This window comes from Dipodomys ordii, unplaced genomic scaffold (assembly GCF_000151885.1).
Source record: "Dipodomys ordii isolate 6190 unplaced genomic scaffold, Dord_2.0 Scaffold27, whole genome shotgun sequence".
Taxonomy (NCBI): Eukaryota; Metazoa; Chordata; class Mammalia; order Rodentia; family Heteromyidae; genus Dipodomys; species Dipodomys ordii.
In genome coordinates this window covers 6,506,589-6,531,135 of record NW_012267243.1, presented here as the reverse complement: position 1 = coordinate 6,531,135, position 24,547 = coordinate 6,506,589, and the positions used below count along the sequence as shown (strand labels likewise).

Genomic DNA, 24,547 nt, shown 5'->3' with positions numbered 1-24,547 from the left:
AGGAGGCTACAATGCTTGATAAGAAATGTACTCATTATCTTGCCCATGTAATTGTAACCCCTCTGTACAGTATTTTCACAATAAAAAAAAAGGATAGGTATCTGAAGATAATAGGAGTTACTTTCTATATGTCAGAATATTTTTTTACTTAAAACATTTTTCTACTTCTCTAAAATGTCCTTTCATCTGTTGAAAATTGAATTGAAAAATTTTTAAATAATAACCATCATCGTGTTGCATTTCTTCTTTTAGTCAACAAATAGTATTGCAAGCCCATTCTTTAACAAGTGCTTAGAGCAAGAATATGTTCAAGAAACTTAGATTATTTAGTAAAAGTGAAAAGAGACATACAGAGATAAAATAAATCATTGAAATCATTAATGCATGCAAAGTTGCTCACTTAGCTTTTTAGCTTGTGGCTGGTACACCACCACTTGAGCAACATTTTTACTTCTAGTTTAATGATAGTTAATTGGAGATAAAAGTCTATGGAGTTTACTGCCCAGACTGGCTTCCTGATCTCAGCTTCCTGAATAGCTAGGATTACAAGTGTGAGCTACCAAGTCCTATCATAGACCAAGATTTTAATACTTTTGAGACATCCTTGTATTTTTTCTATTACTTAGTTAATTCTCTTTTTAATCTTTAAGTAGTTATACAGAGGATTTCATTAAACATGTGAATTTCTGAATATAATGAATCTTGAGCAATGTCACCTCTAAAGCTTCTGTTCTTACTTCAGAGCCTATCTATGTACATACTATTCTCTTTGTTTTCCTTTAGTTAGGAATTAATTGGTACCATTTCCAGATACTATTTATTTTAAATATACATATATATATATTTGTCTGTTGTGTGTTTTTAAAAACTATTAATAAAGAAGTTCTTCTACCATAACTAGTATAAACACTGTATGAGAAATAATACCATGGTTGCTATCATAAAGGTTAATTATCCCACTTTTCACAATAGAAAAAATTCTCATCACCTTCCAAGCATTTTTGAGCAACTATTATTTACAGAAAAAATAAAACTAGCTTCTGAACTCAGTTTCACATCTTCATTATAAAATCCTAACACCTTTTGCAAATTTAATGTTGAAGGCTACAGTTCTCTTTTATTCTCTTTCCCAACCACTTCTGTCTTTTCTTTCTAGGGATTCTTCAGCAAGCGCCTGAAAGGCTCTATCAAGAGGACCAAAAGCCAGTCTAAGCTTGACCGAAACACGAGCTTTCGGCTTCCATCCCTTCGCAATACAGACGACAGGTAGGAAGTTAATGTGCTTAACATGGAGAAAGTACTGTTAGAGTGGATTTGGATGACGTTCCTTGGCCTTTTCTAACTTTGCATTAATGACAGAGCTAATACAAGATTTATTTTTTTTAAGAAATGTACTCATTACTTTATGGATATCACTGTAACCTCTCTGCACAGCATCTTTACAAGAAAATAAAATTTAAATTTTTTTTAAAAAATGATTTTTTGTTTTGTTCATATTAAAGCAAAATACAAAATGTTGACTCATATACTCAACCAGTTTAAGCATCTTATGAAATAAGTGGGTGATGGAAGGTAAATATAATCGAAGTATATTATTTACAAAGAACCTTATCATAGTAGAAAATTGAGGATATATAATAACTAATTTAAGAATCAATTGTACTGTTCTAGTGATTAGAGAAAAATCTGTTTTTGTAGAATAGTTATTAAGAAGTGATAATAGCTAACGCTTTCTGAGCACTATTGCTGGATGTTTTATACATATTATCTTAGTTAACCTTTATAATAACCCTATATGATAAATGGTGTTATTTTTCCTATTTAACAGATGAGGAATCTGAGGCATAGAGAGGTTAAATGATCATGGCTAAGCTCATACAGATAATAAATAGCAAAAATACTATTTGAACTTGGGTAATTTGGCTGGCTCCAGAGTCCGTAATCTTCACTGCTTTGTTGTTCTTCATATTCAACATGTGGAATCAGACATTTATTGGGCAGAAAACTACTGCTTTTAACAGTTTATTTTATCTCTGAACTACATAAAAAGCGCTCATGGAGATTTGTCCAGTTGACAGTGTAGTTGTCAGATGTTCTCTTTTGTACCTCTTTGGGTTTTTTATTTAATACTTGAAATTTATTTTAAGCTAGTTGCCAATGGTTCACACCTGTAATCCTAGCTACTCAGAAGCTGAGATAAGAGGATCATGGTTCGAAACCATCCCAGGCAGGGAGACTCTTACCTCCAGTTAATCACAGAAAAAGCCAGAAGTGGTGCTATAGCTCAAGTGGTAGAGTGTTAGCTTTGAGCAAGAGGAGCTTAGGGACAGTGCCCTAGCCCAGAGTTCAAGGCCCAGGACCAAGGAAAGACAAATGTATTTAAACTGAGACATAAAATAAGTTTTCCTATTAATGAAATATTCAAATGATGTTTTATTATTGTATGTTTACATTGTGTATTAGTCAATTTAAGCATGTCTGTGTCCTCAAATACTTTATGGTGAAAACTTTCAGAATTTTTTTTTGAAATGTATAATGCAGTTATTACCTGTAGTCCTACATACAACTTCTTATAACTCTCAGTATCCATTGATTAATATTTACCTGTCCCTTACCTTACCTTATTTTCCCCAACATCTAGTAGCCACCATTCTAATCTCATTATCTGTGAGGTCAAATTTAGATTTCATATATAAATGAGATCATGTGTTACTTGAATTTCTGGGTCATTTCATTTAGAATGATAATCTAGTTCCAGCTTTATTGTCCCCAAACGACAAGATTCTTTTTTTCTTTTTCTTTTTTTTTTCTTTGGTCGGTTGTGGGGTTTGAACTCTGGGCTTGGGCACTATCCTTCAGCTCTTAAGGTCTTCAGCTCAAGGCGAGCGTTCTACCGCCTGAGCTACAGTGCCACTTCTGGTTTTCTAGTCGTTTATTGGAGATAAGAGTCTCAAGGACTTTACTGCCCGGACTGGCTTTGAACCATGATACTCAGATCTCAGCCTCCTGAGTAGCTAGGATCACAGGTGTGAGCCTCTGGCGCCCAGCTTAAGATTTCATTTTTTATGGCATAATAATATTACATTGTATATACCTACCACATTTTTTTATTATTTTTATTTTTCTTATGGCAGTACTGAGGCTTGAACAGAAGACTCAAGCTCTAGCTCAGCTTTTTTACTCAGGACTGGCACTCTACCACTTGACCCATGCCTCTAGTCATACTTTTTTTTGTTAGTTGGAGATAAGAGTCTTGAGGATTTGTCTTCCTGGGCTGGCTTTGAACCTCCAGTCTCAGATCTCAGCTTTCTGTCTAAGATTATAAGTGTAAGGTGGGCTCTGGTGGCTAATGCCTTAATCCTTGCTACTTAGGAGGCTGAGATCTGAGGATCGCAGTTCAAAGCCAGTCCAGGCAGGAAAGTCCCTGAAACTCTTATCTCCAATAAACCACCAGAAAACTGGAAGTGGTGTGTGGCCTAAGTGGTAGAGCGTTAGCCTTGAGCTAAAGAGCTGAGGAACAGCACCCAGGTCCAGAGTTCAAGCCCCATGACCGACAAAAAAAAAAAAAATTATAGGTGTTACCCACCAGAGCTCAACTGTGTACCACATTTTCTTTATCTGTTCAACTTATGGGCACTTTAACATTTCTTTGCTATTGTTGCGGTAAATGTGGGAGTGCTGACATCTCTTTTGCTTCCTGACATCATTTTTGTTGGATATAAACCCAAGAGTGAGTTTGCTAGATCATATGGTAGTTCTATTTTTTAATTTTTTGAGGAACTTGTATACAGTGTTCCATAATGGCACTAATTTACCTTACTACCAACAATGTATAATAATTCCCTCTTTTTTCACATCCTTGTCATCATTTGTTATCTTCTATGTATTTTGTTGGTAACACCCAATCTGACTGAATTAGGATATTTCACCATGGTTCTGATTTGCATTTCTTTTTTTTTTTTCTGTCAGTCTTGGGACTTGGACTTTCCTGCCTGGGCTGGCTTTGAACCACAATCCTCAAATCTCAGCCTCCTCTGTAGCTAGGATTACTGGCGTGAACCACCAGCACCCAGCTGCATTTCTTTAATGATGAGTGATGTTAAATGTTTTCCCATGTGCCTGTTAGCCATTTATCTGTCTTCTTTTGAGGAATATCTATTCAGTTGTACTGTACATTTTTAAATCAGATGATTTGTGTTTTTTACTGTTTTGGCTATTGAGCAAAATTGAGTTCAAGCCCAGTATCAGCACACACACAAAAAGAATGAAGGGGGAGGGGAGCGGGCGGGGCGGGGGAGGGGGTAGATGGGAAGGGGAAAACAAAGGAGGAGGCAACAATGCTTGATAAGAAATGTACTTATTACCTTGCCCATGTAATTTAAACCCCTCTGTACGGCATTTTCACAATTAAAAAAAAAATATATATATATATGTATATAATTTTAAAATGTCCAGAATAGTCAAATCTCTACTGATTGACTAATGATTGCCAGACACTGAGGTTATGAGATAGGTGGAAGCAATGAATGAGGAATGACTTAAAGAGGGCATGGGGTTTCTTTCTAGAGTGATAAAAAGATATTATGGTGATGATTGTACAACTCTGAATATTCTGACAAGTATACATTGTAAATGTGGTAGTTTTGTACTAGGTAATTATATTTCAGTATAAATTGCTTCAAAACAGTTTCAAAACAGTTGATCAAAAACACTACAATAGGGGCTGGGAAGGTGGCTCAGTGGTAGAGTGCTTGCCTTGCATGCATGAGGCCCTGGGTTCGCTTCCTCAGCACCACATAAGCAAAAAGAAAAAAGCTGGAAGTGGCAGTGTGGCTCAAGTGTCAGGGCGCTAGCCTTGAACTGAAGAGCTGAGGGACAGCGCCCAGGCCCAGAGTTCAGGCCCCACAACCGGACCCCCCCCAAAAAAAAAAGAAAAGAAAATCACATTTTTGGGGCTGGGAAGGTGGCTCAGTGGTAGAGCGCTTGCCTTGCATGCCTGAAGCCCTGGGTTTGATTCCTCAGCACCACATAAGCAAAGAAAAAAGCAGGAAGTGGCGCTGTGGCTCAAGTGGTAGAGTGCTAGCCTTGAGCTGAAGAGCTGAGGGACAGTGCCCAGGCCCAGAGTTCAGGCCCCACGACCAGACCCAAAAAAAAACAAAAAAACACTGCAATAAAATACACTAGGTGGTGAACCCCATTCTGGGATATAAAACTTTATTACTTTCTTAGTGTTTTACTTTTAAATGTAAATAAATAATCAAGTATCTTATAGATCATGGGGAAAGTCTTCAAAATGAAATACAAGGACAAAATAATATATAAAGGGGAAAAGCATCCAGAAGAAGCAAAGTGGATGGAGGAAATCAAGTTTACAAGTAAAATTAATGTTGGCAGTAGATAAGACTATGCCTCTATGAAACAACAGGATAATATAAGAGACTATCAGTGAAGAAAACAGAGAGCTTGGAAATTAATATAAAAAGCTAATGTCAGCTTGCTCTTTCAGAAAGTGGAATAGAAAATTATTTTAAAAAATCAACCCAGAAGATTATACAAAAAGAGAACAAAGATTTTAGAGTAGAAATAGTCAAAGAAATAATCTAAGAAAATGTACCTAAACAAGAAAACAAGTGTCCAGATTGGAAAGACCACCAAATTCCCAGAATAGTAAGTGATAAAAGACCTCTTAACATATACACATTAATTCATATCATACACAAAATAAAAAATTACTCAAAGACTTGTTGAGTGGTAATTCCTCTGTGCAACTACTTAAAGATAACAAAAATAAAATTGTATAAACATATAAAAATAAAAATAAAATTGTAAAGTCTTAATAGCTTCTAGAAAGAAAAAAAATGATTATATACAAAGGGGAATATACGTAGTAGGTAGGGAGATTGGATGGCATTGGTATTTTTAGTGGAAACAGAAAAATAGAAGTCAGCAAGAATATTAATTCTGAGAGGAAGTTATTTTCAGCCCAATATTTTGTACGCAGGGCATTTCTTGAATGCCAGTCTAAGGAATAGGGAACATGCAATCTCTTTTGAAACAATTGGGCTATAGATAGAGAAATCTTACAATATGGAATACAAAATTTCAGGTACAGACACTTATTTTGGAAGTTAGCATGAAGAGTTTGGAAGAGTTAACATGAAACTATTGCAACATACAATGAGTAGGTACTGGTGGTTCATGACTATAATCTTAGCTACTTGGGAGGCTAAGATCACTGTTTGAGGCCAGGTTGGGCAGAAAAGTTCTCAAGACCTCCTTAATAACCAATAACTGGGCATAGTAGTGTGACTTGTTATCCTAGCTATGATGGGGAGCTTAAAATAGGCAGATTGTAGTCCAGTCATGCCCAGACAGGCCCTATCTCAAAAATAACCAGTGCTAAAAAAGATAGGGAGGCATGGCTTATCATTAGAGCATCTGTCTAGCAAGCAAGAGCCCTGAGTTTAAAGCTCCAGTATCATGAAAAGAAGGAAAAGGAAACAATGAAGGCTCTGATGAGGTAGATAGTGGGTAGCAGGAACAAAGAGAGACAAGATAGGAAGGACATTTTAGAGGTAAAATGATGTCACAAAGTTATTGTTCCAAAGTCATCTAATCAGATTTTTTTTTAAAGCAGTAAAATCATTTTCTAGAATCAGTATTTTCAGCATTCTTACCTCATTTCCAGGCCAGGCATCTCAGGATTCAGAATACCTTATCACATTGTCAACCCTGTCTTAGAAGTGCTACTTAAGTATATCTATGCCTTCAAGTAGCAGTAAACATGGCATAGAATTTCTCTCATTTCTCTAAAATTAATGCAACTAATTTTTTAACTTTTAATTTTGATGTCATACATTCCTAAGAAGTTGTAAAATAGTACATAGAGTTACATAGGCCCTTCCCTCCAGCCAAAGTGACTTTCTTTACTGCAGTATGATATCAAAAAACTGATAATTTTGTTTAGTACAGTACTATTAACTACAGACTTCATTCAGTTTTGCCATTTTTACTTATACTCACTTGAGAGTATGTATTGTTCTATGCAAAGAACATATCCTTAATCCTATGTAAAGATATGTTACCTCTACCACAATCAAGATAAAGAACTGTTCAGGAAGTGGCGCTGTGGCTCAAGCGGTAGAGCGCTCACCTTGAGCTGAAGAGCACAGGGACAGCGCCCAAGCCCAGAGTTCAAGACCCACAACCAACCCAAAAAAAAAAAAAAAACTGTTCAGACAAAATCAGGTGCATTCAGGGTAGTATGGAAAAAAATGAAGGAAAAGGTGACACTGTTCAAAATGCTTTTTATAACCTCAGTTATATAACTGTAACCTCTCTGTAAATCACCTTTAAAATAACAATTTTAAAAAATAACTGTTCTATTGCCAGAAAAGAACTCAAAATATGTTACCCCTTTACAGTCACATCACCTTCCTCCCTGTCCTCTAGCAGTCACTAGTTTGCTTTCCATTACAATAAGTTTTATTATTTCAACAACATTATGTAAATGCAGTCGGGCATTGTCTCAGTGGTACAGCATTGCCTAGTGTTTGTGAAGCCCTGGGTTTATTCTCCTACACATGTGCGCACATGCACACACGCACACACACACACACACACACACACACTCACAAATAGATACTCATAGTGTGTAGTTGAGATTGCCTTTTTATCAATAAGCATTTGACCTTGAGATCCATCCAAATCTTTGCATTCATTAGTAGTTTGTTCCATTTGTTGCTGGTAGTATTCTCTTGTTTGCTTGTGGTAGTTTACCCATTCACCCACTGAAGGTTGTTTCTAGGGTTTTTGTTTGTTTTACATAAAGCTGTTAAGAGTTGGTAGACTTATTTTTCACATCTACTCTTCTCCATTTTATTAACAATAGTTTTAGCTGTTTCCCAGGTTTGGAGAAAGAGGAGACGGAAAGGAAAGAAAGTTCTATTACTTATGTTAGTCTTCCATTATATTCTCAGAGCCTGCAGATGTTTACAGCTGACTTTTCCCTTAAAGGGTTCTTTGAGGAATTCTTTAGGGATTTCTCATCCCTGAGGAATCTCTCTCCTATGGTTTTACTGACTTTGGCAGGTACATTACTATCCCAGGTGTTCATTTGTGAATCCTTTCTAGGAAGGAGTTCGTGCTGTCCTTGTTTATCCCCCACCATCCCCACTCCCATTCCCAGCAGTTTTCTGCCCCACAAGAAACAACCCCACATTCCTTTGCCTTTAAGAGGACAAGCTGATTGAGAAGCTTGGACACTGTCTTGCTCACTCCCAGCATCTAGACATTTCTCACCATCTGGATTTCCCAGATAAACTCAAACCCTACCCTCTATCTGCTGCTCATACCCATTGTGGGAAATGGAGGTGCCTCTCAGAGATTTCTGCAAAAATTGTCTCTTACAAAATATTTTCATGTCTCTATTCTCTAGCTACTTTTTATAGTCTTGATCTGAGAGGTTCAAGGACATTTTCCTTTATAGAATACATTTTGTCCAATATACTTTGATGTATAGCATCTATTTTGTGTGACTGTCTTGACAGTTTTAATATCTCATATGTATAATACTTTTCCCAAGTCACGATCATTAGCATAACACAAGATGCTCTCCCACCATTATCTTTTACCACTCCTATGAGCCTTTTATTTCTAGTAGTTATCATAGTGTTTCATAGTTCTCTGCTTTTGATCTTTCTGTCTCCTCTATTCCAAATGCTAGCCTTTGTTCCTTACCTTATCCTCTGTCAAGCTTACTTCTAGGTCATACTCATGCAACAATACCCAAATCAGAAATTACATGCTACTTGAGTTCTTTACTATGTTCTTCTAATAACATCTCCTAGACTAGGATCCTACCCAGCCTGCCAACCAATGATCAAGCACGAAGCCTGTCCTATTTAGGAATTCAATAAATATTTATTTGCTTGTAACAGAAAGGAAGAGTCAAAAGTAACCTAGATAATGAACACCGTTGTTTTTGTTTTTGTTTTTAATATGGGTTACTTGGTTCTAATGACAACTTCTTAGAATTTATTGGGCTCCAGACCATTAATTAGTAAATATATTCCAGCTATTGATTGTACAATTTCCCTTATCAGGTTTACTGCCAGCATCAATTAGAGATACCTTAGTTTTATTACCTGAATTTCAATCGAAGCTTTTAATTATATTATGATAGCATTTGAATACATTAGAATGCTTTATCTTGAGGGTTAAGGAAGGTGATAGAGAAGGTGAGGGGTTTTTTTGTTTGTTTGTTTTTTTGTTGATCGTAGGGCTTGAACTCTGGGCTTGGGTGCTATCCCTATGCTCTTCAACTCAAGGTGAGCACAGCACCACGTCTGGTTTTCTAGTGGTTAATTGGAGATAAGAGTCTCACGACTTTTTTTCTGCCCAGGCTGGCTTTGAACCATGATCCTCAGATCTCAGCCTCCACAGTAGCTAGGATTACAGGCGTGAGCCACCTACGCCCGGCGAGAGGATGAGTTTGATTGTGATACGGTATATGCATATATGGAAATTTGACAATGAAACCTCCCCCATGCAGCTAATGTCTGCTAATAAAAAAGAATTGGGAAAAATTTGACTCTGAAATTTTATATCATACAGGTTCTTATTCTCTTAATTGTGCAAAACTATGTAAAATCCCTGTCATATATTTTGTCCTCAGTGAATATATTTAACTTAAAGGAATCATGTCTCTTAATACAAAATATTTACAAAACATTTATATACATATATTCTTTTTGTCTTTATTTCCTTCCAACAAAGAATATATTCAATAATAAGTTTTCTGTCTAGGAGTGTAGCTCAGTGATAGAACACACACTTACTTACCTAGTGTGTGAGAGATCTGAAATTCAGGTCCCAGAATACACGTACATGCACACGCGCACACGTATGCACACACACACATACACACACACACACACACACCACTTCTATATGGTCACTGATAGCTCAGGCTTGTAATCCTAGCTACACAGAAGGCTGAGATCTGAGGATCACAGTTTGAAACCAGCTTGGCAAGAAAGTCCATGAGACTCTTATCTGCAATTAACCACCAGAAATCTGGAAGTTAAGCTGTGGCTCCAGTGGTAGAGCTCTAGTCTGAGAGAAAAAAGAAAAGCTCAGGGACAGTACTGAGGCCTTTAGTTCAAGCCCAAGACTGGCACCAAAATAATAATAATAATAATCTGTTCATGAGTAAATTTATAGAAAGTGAAGTAATGCATGTCATATCACTGTAAAATCTCCATGTTGATGATCATAGTCCCTAACTGTGGTTGCAACGTATGAAATAGATTTAAAACTATGCATGCCATAGGAATAATAAGCATCCATATTTTCCAAATGAGATTAGTAAGATTTGATGCTGTTATAATTTGTGGAGAGGAAGGGCAAAGACAACTTGTTTAACTAGGGATACAGGTGGACCCATTGCAACAATGAGATGTACAAGTTGTTATGTCGAAAAACGAACTTTACAACTTTGGTGGGGGGGAGGATCAGGTGGGGGCAGTGGGGGGAGGATGGGAAGGGATGGGAAGGGGAAACAAAGAGGAGGCAACAATGCTTGATAAGAAATGTACTCGTTATCTTGCCCATGTAATTGTAACTCCTCGTACGGTATTCTCACAATAAAAAAAGAAAAAAGAAACTACCTCATGTCATATAGTTAGCGAGTAGTTCGTGAATAGGGTAGTGCTTTTAGCTTCCAGTTGAGTGTCTTTTCTATTATATTCTTTCTTGTGTGTGTTGATAAGAATCCTTATTTATTAACAAAAACTCAATGGAAAAAACACAAAAGTAAATACTGCACACACTATTCAGACACATACACTTATTATAAGTCTTTATTCTTTGCTGAAAATGAACTATATAACTTGTGGGTAGGGACAGGAGGAAAAAAATTGGGAGAGAGCGAGGGAAGGGGTGACATGGTTCAAAAAGAAATGTACTCATTACCTGACTTACATTACTGTAACCCCTCTATACATCTCCTCTACAATAACAGTAAAAATATATTTTAAAATAATAACAATAAAGAGGCAAGTTAAACCTATATGAAATGAACAGAAATCCAAAATATATTCTTTATAAAGTATGGGAAAGTCACTCTTGTTATAAATACTATAGAAATTTAAGTATACATATTATATAAGTATTACATTTTAAATATAGTTATATTTTTTAATCTAGATGCCTATTTAATATATTTCTAGGAGAGCTCACAGAATTGCTAACAACAATATATGTATATATAGGAGGTTGGTGAACGTACCCTTATTTAATTCTTTACTGACTAGCCTTCTGAATTCTTGTAATTTTTTCTACCAAGAGCATTCATCACTTTAACAAAGAAAATAATAAAAAAAAAATTGCAGCCCAGAATGGTGCTATTTAGGAGGATAACAGTTTGAGACCAGCTGTGTAAAAAGTTGTTGAGACCCTATTCCAAAAAACAAGCTATAAAAGCAAAAGGACTGGGGATGTGGCTCAAGTAGTAAGTAGGCTGATTAAGAGGAGATCCGGAGTTCAATCTCCAGCAGTAAGTCTCTGTCTAGCACTTTGATATTACCTCTTCATCACAGTCAGATAAGTTAGTTTCTACTTTCTTAGATCCCTGAGGTCTTTTTTTAAACTGATTGTAACCTCTTTTTTGTCCTTGTGCTTTTCCTGAAATTCCTCTTGCCAAAGTCTCCAAATCCTCTTGGCTATGAAATTCAGTGGCTACTGTTGATCTTTTAACAAACTTGTGTTAGATACAAGTCATTCTTGAGAAAAAATGGCCTTCTTTTCCATCTCTCTTTCAAATTTCTCTGTCCCTTCTGTCTAGATTTAAAGGTTAACATTCCTTAGGTTATTTTTTAGGATATTTTCTCATTCCACATATCCTCTTTCAGTGTTTACCTGATATCTCCACAAGAACCTCAGGCTCAACTTGTTCATAACATAATTCACTTCTACTCTCAATTCAACCAGTATTGCCTCTTATTTCCTACCTCTGTGAAGGGCATCAACATTTTTCTATCCAGAGGTTCAAGCCAGAATGACCAGGCAACTGCAGTGATCCAGTCATCAAGGCCTATTTGCCTCCTACATAGTCTATCTCAACTCCCTCTACTTCTTCATCATTTCTGGTAGCTTAGTTCATCCTTGTTATACAGAATGATAACCATAATCTAGGAACTAATCTCTTAGTCTTAGACTTTTGCCCTCTCTGTATACCTCTCTGTCAATTCCTTAACCAACCTAGTCTTGCTGAGACACACATCTGCTCCATATTCCACTTCTACCACCCAAAACTTTCCTATGTCTATGGGCTCCGTGGTCAAACAGAAAAACACACACATGACCTTTCATCTTCACAATTGTTGGAGCTACCTCTAGTATACCCATATATAGTACATGCTACATCAACACATGGGTAGATAGATGGATTCATCCTTATATGCTTTTACTTAACCAAATGAGAAACTTAATAGGAAAGCAATAACCTTGAGTTTAACAATAATTAAGAAATAAATGTTACCAGGTACCAGGGGTACATGCTTGTAATTTTATCTATGCAGGAAGCTAAGATCTGGTAGATACTGGTCATCCCAGGCAGAAAAGTATGCAAGATTGCATCTCTTAATTAACTAACAAAATGCCTGACTGTACGTATGGCTCAAGAAGTAGAATTGCAAGCCAAGCAAGAGCCATGAGGTCCTAAGTTCAAACCTGGTACCAGCACACAAAGAAAAAGTAAATGTCATTAAATTTTTCTAGTTGTTTCCTATTCTTTCACCTTAAACATTAATATTGAAGCAATGGATACACTAAAGTCTAGCAAATAAATAAAAGAGGAAACAATTCACTTAGCTTTCCACTCACTGTCTAGAATGTCAGTAGTTTCGAGTGTTTCATTTTGTGTATGTGTCTATCTGTGTTAGGGATGGGCCTCAGGGCCTCACAAGGGTTGCTAGGCAGGTGCTCTATTGCTGAGCCATCTTTCTAGCTGTTTTATGTCCTGGTCATTTTTGAGATAGATTCTTGTTTCTTGCTCAGACACATGTCTGAACCTTGATCTATTTGGACTTATTATCATAGCTAAAATGACAGACACACACCACCACACCCAGCTATGAGTTAAGAAGGGGTCTGTTAAACTGTAATTCTATCTTTAGCTCCCAAGTAGGAAGGGTTAAGATAAGAGCCATTGGTACCTGGCTATATTTCTATTTTTTTAATTCAGTAGTTTGAATGCTAGTAGATTTTACTCACATTGCAATTTAAACACCAAAAGAATAATGTATTATTATATGGCACTGTTTTCTGTACATTATTCCCTATTCTGTGTCATATTGGAGATAACTTGAATTTTCTAGCCTGCAGAATATATTTTAATATTTATTATCTTCCTTCTAAGACTACCTTCATTGTGTATACATGTATATATACCAAAGTCAGTGTGGGTATTGTTTTTTTTTCCTTTGAGATAAATTTCCTTGCCCTGAGTGTGTTTTGTTTTGCTTTGTTTATTGTGGGTCATGGGGCTTGAACTTAGGGCCTGGTCACTATCTCTGACTTTTTTTTATTTGCTCAAGGCTAGCACTCTACCATTTTGAGCCACTGCTGCTCCACTTCCATGGACTTTTCTACCCATGCTGTCTTTGAGCCATGACCCTCAGATCTCAGCCTCCAGAGTAGCTAGAATTACAGGTGTAAATCACCGTCACCTAGCAAGTTTGTTCATTTTAAGTGGCCACTCTAGCTTTTGTATACTCTTGGACAGCAGCTTAACTCATTAGAACATACTTTCTGGAAGCAGGGGCAGGGAAAGAGAAGATGTATGGTATACATAGTGCTTCCACTGTGTACAGTGTAATTTTAAGCTAACATGAAGGTCAGTGAGTAACGTAAGCAACAGGACTGGCTTTACCTGAAGCTAAAGAGCTGCCAGGATCCTCAGGGAAGACACTTTTTTTTACTATCACAAGTAAAACTCATAAATGGATCCTAATTTTAGTTCAGGGAGGAGAACTTATACAATTACTATTCAGAAAATTTTACTTTTTAAAGAAAATATCATCTGGATGTTTTCATAAAATGCCTGATTAAAAAATATTTACATATAGAGAACAGGTAAAAGTATTTTTCTCCAAGTGGAGAGCTATGATGCAATTTTAAAAAAAACTGTACATTTGTTGGTAGAGCATTAGAATACTGAATCTTGTTAATTATAACGGGAAATTTTCAGAGAAAGTGAATGCCTTTACAAATGCATACTGGCTGAAACATCGGTGCATTTACTGGCTGTCCTTTTCAAGAATTCAGTGAAACAGTCTGGAACCATAACTGCCACGCCAAGCAGAAACTCACCTGCACTGGAGTCCTGGATTTTGTGTGGCAATAAGCATTTTTAATTAAAAGTTTCCCAATTCCTAAATTTGGAGCTGAATCTGTAAACATGTGGCAGATTGAGCTAGCATATCTAGGCATTATTGAAACTGTGGAGGAAATGTGGCTTTTTACAGAATTGGATGGATAAGCTGAGGAAAGCCAGCTGTGCTGTGTTTAAATTGTGCTAATCAGAGTCCTTTGACTTTTTTTTCCTTCATCATGTATCTGCTGTTACATCAGTTGGCGCCCCATCCCCCAGTTGATTTTAAAGATTGATTCGTCTTTTAAGAGTGATTTTAGGTAGGGATGAGGACTGAAGCAATACAATACTCATTTGATCTAGTGAGCAACAGAAAGCCTCTCTTGCCTTATAATTTGTTTCCTTAATAGGTCAAAAGCAGCAGATAATCATCAGCAATTAAAATTTTAACCCTTACCTTCACAGTGCTAGAGTTTAGACAGATTGTGCACAGACATTAAGGAGAAATGTGGAGAGTACCGAGTTCCTTGATTATGAGTAAAATTGCCCTCGGAAAGCATATTCTCAAATCTAGAAAGATTTATATTGAAACCCTACATTATTCTCACATGGTATAGTAACTTGGGCCCATGGTCTAGGAAGAAAGAAATCAGTCAGGAAGAGAATCTGGCAAGTAGTCAAGGGATTCAATATCCACTTTCAAGGCTGGGTCAGGTTTCTTGATAAAAAGTATGTGTCAGAGTGGCTTGGACAAAGTTTTAAACTCATTATTCTCCCAATAAATCCACCTTCTGCTTTCCATTAAGGGAGTAAACTGTGGTGCCATAGGCCTGCTAAAACTCTACAGTTAGTAGATCTAAGAAAAATCAATTCATATGAAGGTACAGGAGGAGGTAAACATGATTTAGAGGGGACTTGGGGGTTACTAATGCCATTATATGGAAATAGTTATACAGATAATGCCTCTTGCCCTAAGCCATTCCCAGTCTGTTTGATCTTCCTGTTTACTGTAATCTTGCTTCTCTGGGAATTACTACTGTCTTCTCTGAGATACTCTTTCCATACAGGAAGAGCCTGCTTATTTATTTAGAATGTTGAACATATTAGTTTCCTTGGCTTTCAGTTCATGTGCGTTAGTGTGTGTAGATATAGATATAGATAGATATCTAGATCTAGATATCTAGAGAGAGAGAGAGAGAGAGAGAGAACTGACCAATGGGAAATTCTGAACTATATATTAATGGAAATTTCAGTAAGAAGAGTTTAGAGTTACAATTCCAGGTGGTACCTGTTTGTGGCAGCCGTTGAGTTATACACTGCACGCATTGAAAATACAATAGTAAAAAGGGATTTTGTCCAACTATCTCAAAAGGAAGAAAATTTGTAAACCAGATAATTTTATATAAAATAATTTTTAGAAACTTTAAAGTAGGCTAAGCATTAACAAAGGAAACAGAAGAGATAGGAAAGATGGCAAATGAGGTATATGAAATGCTTTCTGGCAGAATGGTTGGAATTAGTATCTATGAAGCTTAGATTTATTCATAACAGAATTTTTAATAAGATATCCACCTTCATTCCCGGTTTCTTTGGTATAACTTTTGAGAATTTGCTAATAGAGATGAGCAAGGGCTTCACCATTCTTTCCTTTCTGATTAAAATGGTCACTTTTGCCATGTTTGCAGAGATCTTTCCTTGAGTCCTTCAAGCTGCTGCTTCTCTCTGCAGCCTCCCAGCTCTAATCTCCTCACAGGTGTAGCACCATGGCAACAGGCCCAGCCTAGAGCCCTGGAACCTTGTTTGTGTTACCTGAGGGGCTAGATGCAGCCTGAAGGAAAAGAAGGAATATTACCAATTCTGCAGGGTTTGGATGAAGATGATGACTTGGTCTGTTGTTTGTGTTTCTGTTCTGCTCTGTCGAAGACTTGAATAACACCTGGGAAGCATTTATCCAAAGATGATATCAGTTACCGAAGGCAGCAGGGAAACCATCTTCTGTTGGTTCCTGTCTTCTGAACAGAGAGTTGTTTTCTGAAATGTAGTCCAGGAAGTGACTTGCTATTCCAGGACATGTGGCACCGCTATGATTTGGGGTTGCACTACCAGGTGGCTATACAGTTGCTTCATGTAGGTAGACATTTATTTTGTTTGAAATAAAATTAACCTTTTTTTAATAAAAGTAAGCCTTTTGTTGAAACTCCTTTTTATATATGCTTTGGATTTTCCTTGTGAGAGATTCATCCCAGAACTTGCAAGGCGTTTCCCCTTCAGCAACTTTTCCCGAGAAATGTTTGTTAGAATTGTTATATATTTGTTTAAGAAAGATTATTGTGCTTTGATTTCTCACCCAAGCTTCATCAAGGCTTCCAAAATAGCATATTGTAAGATACAGTAGAGTAGCTTTTAGCTGTTTTTAATTGATGTGCAGTATTTACAGCATATAATTGCAAACGTGTCATTGTCTTATCCAGAACAAAAGGAAATAAATGTAGAGGTATTTCATTGTTACACTTTCTTGTACATTTTTTGTATATTATTAATGGGAAACATAAATATAAACATACTTCAAAATTTGCTGAAATATCAGAGTACATGTTTTCAGCCTAAAACTTAAATAGTGGTTGTTTTTTTTTTGTATTTGTGTGGAAAGAGCGGTTAAATCATTATTGTTGAAAATATTTCTTGTGTTATGAAGTTTAATTAAACACCATTAGAATGCAGCATTACTGTCTAAGTACTGCTCTAGCATTAAGTGCTTCATTTCCTTTGAATGTTATCTTGGTTTCAAGGAAATGAATAAAACTGCTAAAAACAAATGTCTTTACACGGCATTTCTTTTTATCATCATTTCTAAGTACTTATTCTTGAAATACAGGTATTTAACTTGAGTATTTTATCAATACTGTGATCATTAAGTAAAACTGGATGGCCAACCAGTTCTGGATACAGAAACTCTTTGCTTCACATTGTTAGACTCCATTAATTCTTTGAAGAGGAAGCCAGTGAATTACTGCTGCCATAGTGACATGAGTCATGATTCTTTAAAATAAAAAAAAAAATACAGGAAATAAAATCATCCAGGATGTCTCAACAGTGTCAACAGATCTAATACGTTGTTCTCTATCAAAGTTTGGACATTGTTTTTCACGGTGGGAAGTTTCTTGAGGGCATTTTGTTCTTTATTCACATTTGTACTGTAAAGCATTGGTAGAAGCAAAGACTGTCAGGAGAATTTCATATTGAAATGGAAATCAGCCTTTTGAGAGATATTCTGTGCTGAAAAAATTAGCTTTGATGTGTGTGTCTGTGGGTCTGTATTTTGTCAGAGAATGGCACTGTGGCTCAAGTGATAGAGCACTAACCTTGAGCTGAAGAGCTCAGGATAGTGCCCAGGCCCAGAGTTCAAGCCCCACAACCGACAAAAACAAAAATAAAACAACAAAGAAAAAACAAGTATTCTGTCAGAGATGAAATAAACTGAGGATTCAACGACTACTATTTTGTCAGTGATATAAGAAGCTAAAACTGTAGCATGAATATAAAAATAAGAAATATTTGACAATATTTTAAAGTAAAGAATAAGATTATTTTATTTTTTCTTATTGCAATATAGAAATAATAATAATAAGGTCTAAATAGGCTGGACATTATGATGCATGCCTAAAATCCTATAAAATGCAGAAGCAGGAAAAGTGCAAGTTCAAGGCCAGCGTGGCCTTGAACTGCATATATCAAGATCATAAGTAAATAAAGGAGCTGAGCTGGAGCTTCCTTAAGACTGTATTTTTTTTTAATAAAAACAATCCCAAGGCATTAATTGTCACCTGATGATAACACAAGGTCATCAGAACTAAGACTATATTCTTATGCTTAGTTTAAAAAAGTGTTTCTGTTCATATATGTATTTATAAATAGTTAATATATTCCATATGACTATTATACTATTATTGCTATAGATGATTAATTTGCTCTTCCTTTTATTTTTTCCCCTTAGATGTTTATACAGTTGTTAGTCTCCATTGCATCAAACCTTCAGTTTTTTGTTGGCTAGATAACATCACCTTAAATATCTTCTACTTTTAGGTCTCGTGGGCTGCCCAAACTAAAAGAGTCACGTTCCCATGAATCCTTGCTGAGCCCATGCAGTGCAGTGGAATGTCTGGATCTTGGTAGAGGGGAGCCTGTGGCAGTGAAACCGCTTCATAGTAGCATCCTTGGACAAGACTTCTGCTTTGAGGTAAAAAAAAAAAAAAAGAGTAAATAGAAAGAATAATCAACAAGAGTTCATCACTGTTATATTGCTAATTTTCAATTGATGAACGTTTTGTATTTTTAATAAAAAGTTGGGAGATGTTCATCTAATTACATTTCTTTTAAAGTTATTAATGACAATGTCTCCTTACTTTTGTCTGCTTTCAAAAATAGTTGGCTATTTACTACATTCTCAGCAGAAGTTAACAAAAACTTACTAAATTAATATCTTAATTTTTAACATTTTAATATTTTAATTTTTAATGCTTTAGGTTTTAGTAATAAAGATAACACACTATACTATTTTTCTCTTGGAGCAATATATCCTCAATTTTAATGTTATTTGGGGGAACTCTAATTTATCACATGAATAATACTTGACCTAGGCCCATATTTTTATTTCTGTAACTCCATTCATGGTCCTAAACATGGTAGTTTGCTACCACATTTTAGGTGTTCACTAGCCACATGATGCTAGTAACTACCATTTCAGGCAGATCTCATCATTTGATTATGACCTGAGATTGAATTAACATGTGAACAAATTTCAGCAACTTAGGCAGGCCATGTATTAGTACTCTTTTTTTTATTGTGAAAATACTGTACAAAGGGGTTACAATTACATGGGCAAGATAATGAGTACATTTCTTATCAAGCATTGTAGCCTCCTCCTTTGTTTCCCCTTCCCATCCCATCCTCCCCCACCCTCCCACCCAACCCTCCTCCCCGCCCCCCTACCAAAGTTGTAAAGTTCGTTTTTGACATATGACTTGTACATCTCATTGTTGCAATGGGTCCACCTGTAGTGTTGGTACTCTTTAATAAAAATCATTTGAGTTACTTCTTGATATTTCTTTTTAATAAAAATCACCTGTACTTTTCCTTATTTGTGAAACTCTGCTCAGTAGGTTTTGTACTAAACCCAGCATTAAGTGCTAGGCATATGAAGTCCATGAGCTACATGTTTCATTTGTAATGGACAATGATAGTAGTTGTCAGGATAACCTAATAACTAACTGGAAACCAGCAGCAGGTTACCTAGTAGAAGAAAAATGAATTCTAAAGACAGTAATTCAATAAATTTTATTTCATTTAGTAGTCTTCTGTAGTATTATGGTGAAGGCAGTCTTGAGAAATCTAATAAACTGTTTGAAAAAACGGTCTTCCCTTTTCAGTTATTTTTCAGTAGCTCAGAATTGAACATATTCATTTGCAGTTAATTTAAGATGTGGCCTGAAAAGTTTTTAGCTTGAATTTTTCTGAACCATAGGCAAACAAATTCTCCGTGGCTTTTGTTCGCATACCAGGGAATGAATGTGGATTCTACCTAGAGAATAAATTTAAAAAACAGATTAATATATATATATATACATATATGTATCTGTGTATGTGTATGTGTGTGTATATATATCTAACAAAACTTAAAATTTGGATTCATAATATATCCCTAACTCTTAACAGTAGAATTAGGAACATAGACCCTCTAATCGTACATTTCCATGTTTTAATACCTAATTTTTATGTTATAGGTCACCTATTTAAGTGGAAGTAAATGCTTCAGCTGTAACTCTGCCTCAGAGAGAGATAAGTGGATGGAAAACCTTCGCAGAACAGTTCAACCAAATAAGGTAATAGTAGCCTTGAATGTCTAAAAAATATATATCTAAGCAGCAAGTTAATAAAAGATAAATGCACTGATAATATCTTAATTTTTATAGAGCTTAACAGATTTTTTGACATTATTATTATTTGGGTTTGAGATAGAGTCTCACTGTTTAGCCTAGGCTCCCTTCCAAATTTCTATGTAGCCCTTACTGGCCTAAAATTTGTGATCTTCATGTCTTAGCCTTGCAAGTGCTGGATAACAGGCATGTACCACTGTGACTGGTTTATAGCTTAATGGTTTTAACCTCTATATACATGTGATTACATTTTACAATGAGAGATAATTTCACAGGGACTATTGTTGTGATTGTGCCAATGTTAATAAGGAGATACAGAAAAGGTAAGTGACATATCCATGTCAGAAATTAGTGCATGATAAAAATGAGACCATATGATAAATTAGAAAATATTTTTAATCCAAATAAAATAGAATATATTTGGTTCTCTAAGAATGTTAGAGCTTGGTCTTATCCTAAGTTGACTCCTCTTAATAGAATACATTATCAGCATCACTATAAGAAAATGTTCTCTTTCTGGCATAGCAGCTTTCAAATTCATCTTTCTTGCCTCTATAGGACAATTGCAGACGAGCCGAAAATGTTCTCCGTTTATGGATCATTGAAGCCAAGGATCTTGCCCCTAAAAAGAAATATTTCTGTGAACTGTGCCTTGATGATACCCTCTTTGCTCGTACAACCAGCAAGACCAAAGCTGACAATATATTCTGGGGTGAACATTTTGAATTCTACAGCCTTCCACATCTCCATAGCATCACAGTTCACATTTATAAGGATGTGGAGAAAAAGAAAAAAAAGGACAAGAATAATTATGTAGGGCTAGTCAACATTCCCACTGCCAGTGTGACTGGTCGCCAATTTGTAGAAAAGTGGTATCCAGTAAGTACTCCTACACCCAATAAAGGAAAGACAGGAGGACCTTCTATTCGAATTAAGTCACGTTTCCAAACTATCACCATTCTGCCTATGGAGCAATATAAAGAATTTGCAGAATTTGTCACCAGCAACTATACCATGCTATGTTCTGTTCTTGAGCCAGTAATTAGTGTGAGGAATAAAGAGGAGCTGGCATGTGCCTTAGTGCACATTCTTCAGAGTACTGGCAGAGCCAAGGTAAGTGGAAAGAGGAAGGGAGGGTTACCTTGCCTAAAAATTTCCTTTCCTTTAAGAAAGAAATTGAGATTGGAAACCAGAAATTCAAATTCAAATGTACTTTACTATCAGTCATAAAAAGAAAAGGGTGTGAGAAAGAGTTAAGAAAAGATTATCCATAATTATTAGAAGAGATGGGATTAGAATGCTAGTATGAAATGGAGGAATCAACAAATATTTGTTCATTCATTTGTTCATTTTCTTAAAGGGCAAATACCATAGCCAGCCAGTAAGATTGATATGATAACCTCACAATGTGTTCAAATTCTTTACCTTTAGTTTGAGTGTGTTGGGTGACAATTTTCTTCCCCACTACATTTTCTAAAGATTATTTAATGAATATTATTTGTAGAAGTTAAGCTGGTAGCTCATGCCTGCGATCCCAACTACGTAGGAGGCCCTAGGTATTGTGGGCCATGACCTATCCATGGCTAAATAAATAAATAAAATAAGAGAACCTACCTTAAAAAATGACTAAAGCAAAAATGGACTGGAGACACGGCTCAATTGGTAGAGTGCTTGCCTAGCAAATGCAAGCCATGAGTTCAGAACCTCAGAACCACTTAAAAAAGAGAGAGAGAGAAAATAATTAATTACTATATCCCATAGGCAGAGAACAAAATATTCAAGAAGCATTATGAATATTAACAGCAGTTCTCATGGGATTAATATCTTTATTTGGATTAAAAATATCAAAGATAGTAATTGGTAGCTACTCATCTCATTTCATTCTGCAGTAGTATAAAGTAAAAAGGAAGATTTTAAAGAAGGAAATCGGTAAGTCATCTTTGAGCTGTGAAGCACAGTCACTTAGTAATCTGAGTCTCCAGTATATTAGAAGCCAACTGGTCATTGTAGAATTACATTCCAGATCCATACTCACAGCTACAATCATTTATTTAAGAACAAATAGAAAAAATAAATGCCATTAAATTTTCTTGATATAAATCAGAATATAGCACTATATTAGAAATATAGCTCCTTCTCTTTCTATTGATTATAATTTTTGTGTTTGAATTTACTGAAAATAAGTCTTCTGTTGTTAAAATGGTGGGTGAAGCATCTTTGAAATTGTAAGTCTCATGTTTATATTTCATAGATATGGTATTTCTGCTTTTCAGTTGCTGAAAGGTTCGGCGATGCATAAGATTTTTTAAGCAACTTTTAATTTGTGTATTGTAAATTGTATCCATTTAAAGTGGAGAAGTTCAGAGGGTTTTAAATCACTATCTAACTAAAACATCATGTCCAAAATTGCATCCTATTACTGTAAGTGTCAGTCATCATGCTTAAGTCCACAACTGCTCCAGAGTGAGTTTCATTATGTTTTGGGGGAGGAGTTGTTGGTTTTCTGAGTTTTGTTTGTATCTTTTTTTTTTTATTGGTGCCACTATTGCTTCAGCTTAGGGCCTTGATACTGTCCTCAAATCTTCTTCCTCAAATCTGGTATTCTTTGTGCCACAGCTCCACTTCCAGTTCTTTCAGTGGTTAATTGGAGATAAGAATCTCGCTGACTTTCTTATTTGGGCAGTCTTGGAACATGATCCTCTTTATTAGCTTCCTGAATAGCTAAGGCTATAGGTGTGAGCCACCAGCACCTGGGCCCCATCAATACTTAAAAGATTTAATTTTAAACTAATAGTAAGCATAAACCCTTTGTTTTTTGTTCTGGACCCCATGGAATATCCAGTTATTATGTGATATTCAAAATACATAATGTTACCCCATTCCAAGCTGAGCACATTGAAATTGTTTTAGGACCAGTAAGGAATGATGAAAGGCTTTCTTCAGGATTTTAATTCTCCCTATTTCTTCCTTGTCTCTTGGTGTGTGGATGAATATAATGCCAGACAAAAATCATGAGTCCAAAGGATGAGTTCCAAAAGTTCCATTTTGACATTATGGGCATTTGTACCTCTTACACATTGGACAAATATATGGCACATATTGAAAGTATGGGGTGAACACAAATAGACAGTATCTTTAGCCTCATAGGGCTTTCTGTTTTCTGGGGAAGACATATTAATCAAAGTAGTTGTGGAAATACATGTGTAATTCCAGGAAGAAGTACAGTAGACTAAAAGGATAGATAATGCTGTGAAGTATAGAGGAATGGGGCCGAAAAGGACTTTTAAGGGACAGTATTGATCAGGGAAGGTTTTACTGAGGAAACGAGTTGTAAACTAAGATCCAAAGGATTCCAAGAATTAGCTTTGTGGAAGTGGGGGTGGGAATGAGAGTGGGAGTGGAATAGAACTGAGAACAGCATTTGCAGAAGGCTTTGTGCTGAATGGAGAATATATGTATTTAGTGACCTAAAAAGAAAGCCCCTGAGGCTAAAGCGTAGAAAGAATGATACTAGACACAGTTGAAGAAATAGACAGAGACCAAGAGTTCAGAGACATGTAGGCTACATTCAGAATTATGATCTTTTTCAAAAGCTCCATGGAAAAACCTATGAAGTAATTTTAAACTTAGAGGTAGTGACATGTAAGATTTTTATCTTGATTTCCTTTTTCCTTTCCAGTGAATCTGGTAACTTAGGTTTGAAAGCATCATTCCTAAGATGACTGATATTTTACTTACCTCTTCTAATGTGGACTATGTATTCAGTTATTCTGCCTGACTAAATACTGTTCAACCAGGATTTTCTGACCGACTTGGTGATGTCTGAGGTGGATCGTTGTGGAGAGCATGATGTCTTAATCTTCAGAGAGAATACGATTGCCACCAAATCCATTGAGGAGTACCTCAAGTTAGTAGGACAACAATATCTTCATGATGCATTAGGTATGGAAAGGAAAATAACTGCTTTCTTTTCTTTTCCTCCCAGTTTTAACTTGTTTCACCCTCATGAGACAAACAAAGTGACAAAAGTAGACAGTACGAGTATGTTTAATGATTGGAGAGACTATTTTGTTCTCAAGGAACTTACAGAAAAATAAAAGTCACATTGTCCCTATAGCCCAAAAGAGCAAAACCCTGTTTTCTTAAAGAATTTATTACAAATTTATTTTAGCTTGAAAGAATTACAAAAATATTCCCTGCATAAAATACATTTATGTTGTATGTGTGGTTTAAAGGAAAG

General features: G+C 35.9%; 1 protein-coding gene across 4 annotated transcripts in view; it reads left to right on the top strand.

The window, feature by feature from the left end:
- Positions 1-24,547, top strand: part of Rasal2 (RAS protein activator like 2) — a 248,634-nt gene that overhangs the window by 194,018 nt on the left and 30,069 nt on the right. For all 4 annotated transcript variants that reach the window (XM_013015757.1, XM_013015755.1, XM_013015756.1 and 1 more), the window contains exons 5-9: positions 1,157-1,266; positions 18,458-18,611; positions 20,155-20,253; positions 20,866-21,420; positions 24,105-24,249. In XM_013015757.1, the coding sequence (XP_012871211.1) occupies positions 1,157-1,266; positions 18,458-18,611; positions 20,155-20,253; positions 20,866-21,420; positions 24,105-24,249 (1,063 nt within the window). The remainder of the gene's footprint in view (positions 1-1,156; positions 1,267-18,457; positions 18,612-20,154; positions 20,254-20,865; positions 21,421-24,104; positions 24,250-24,547) is intronic.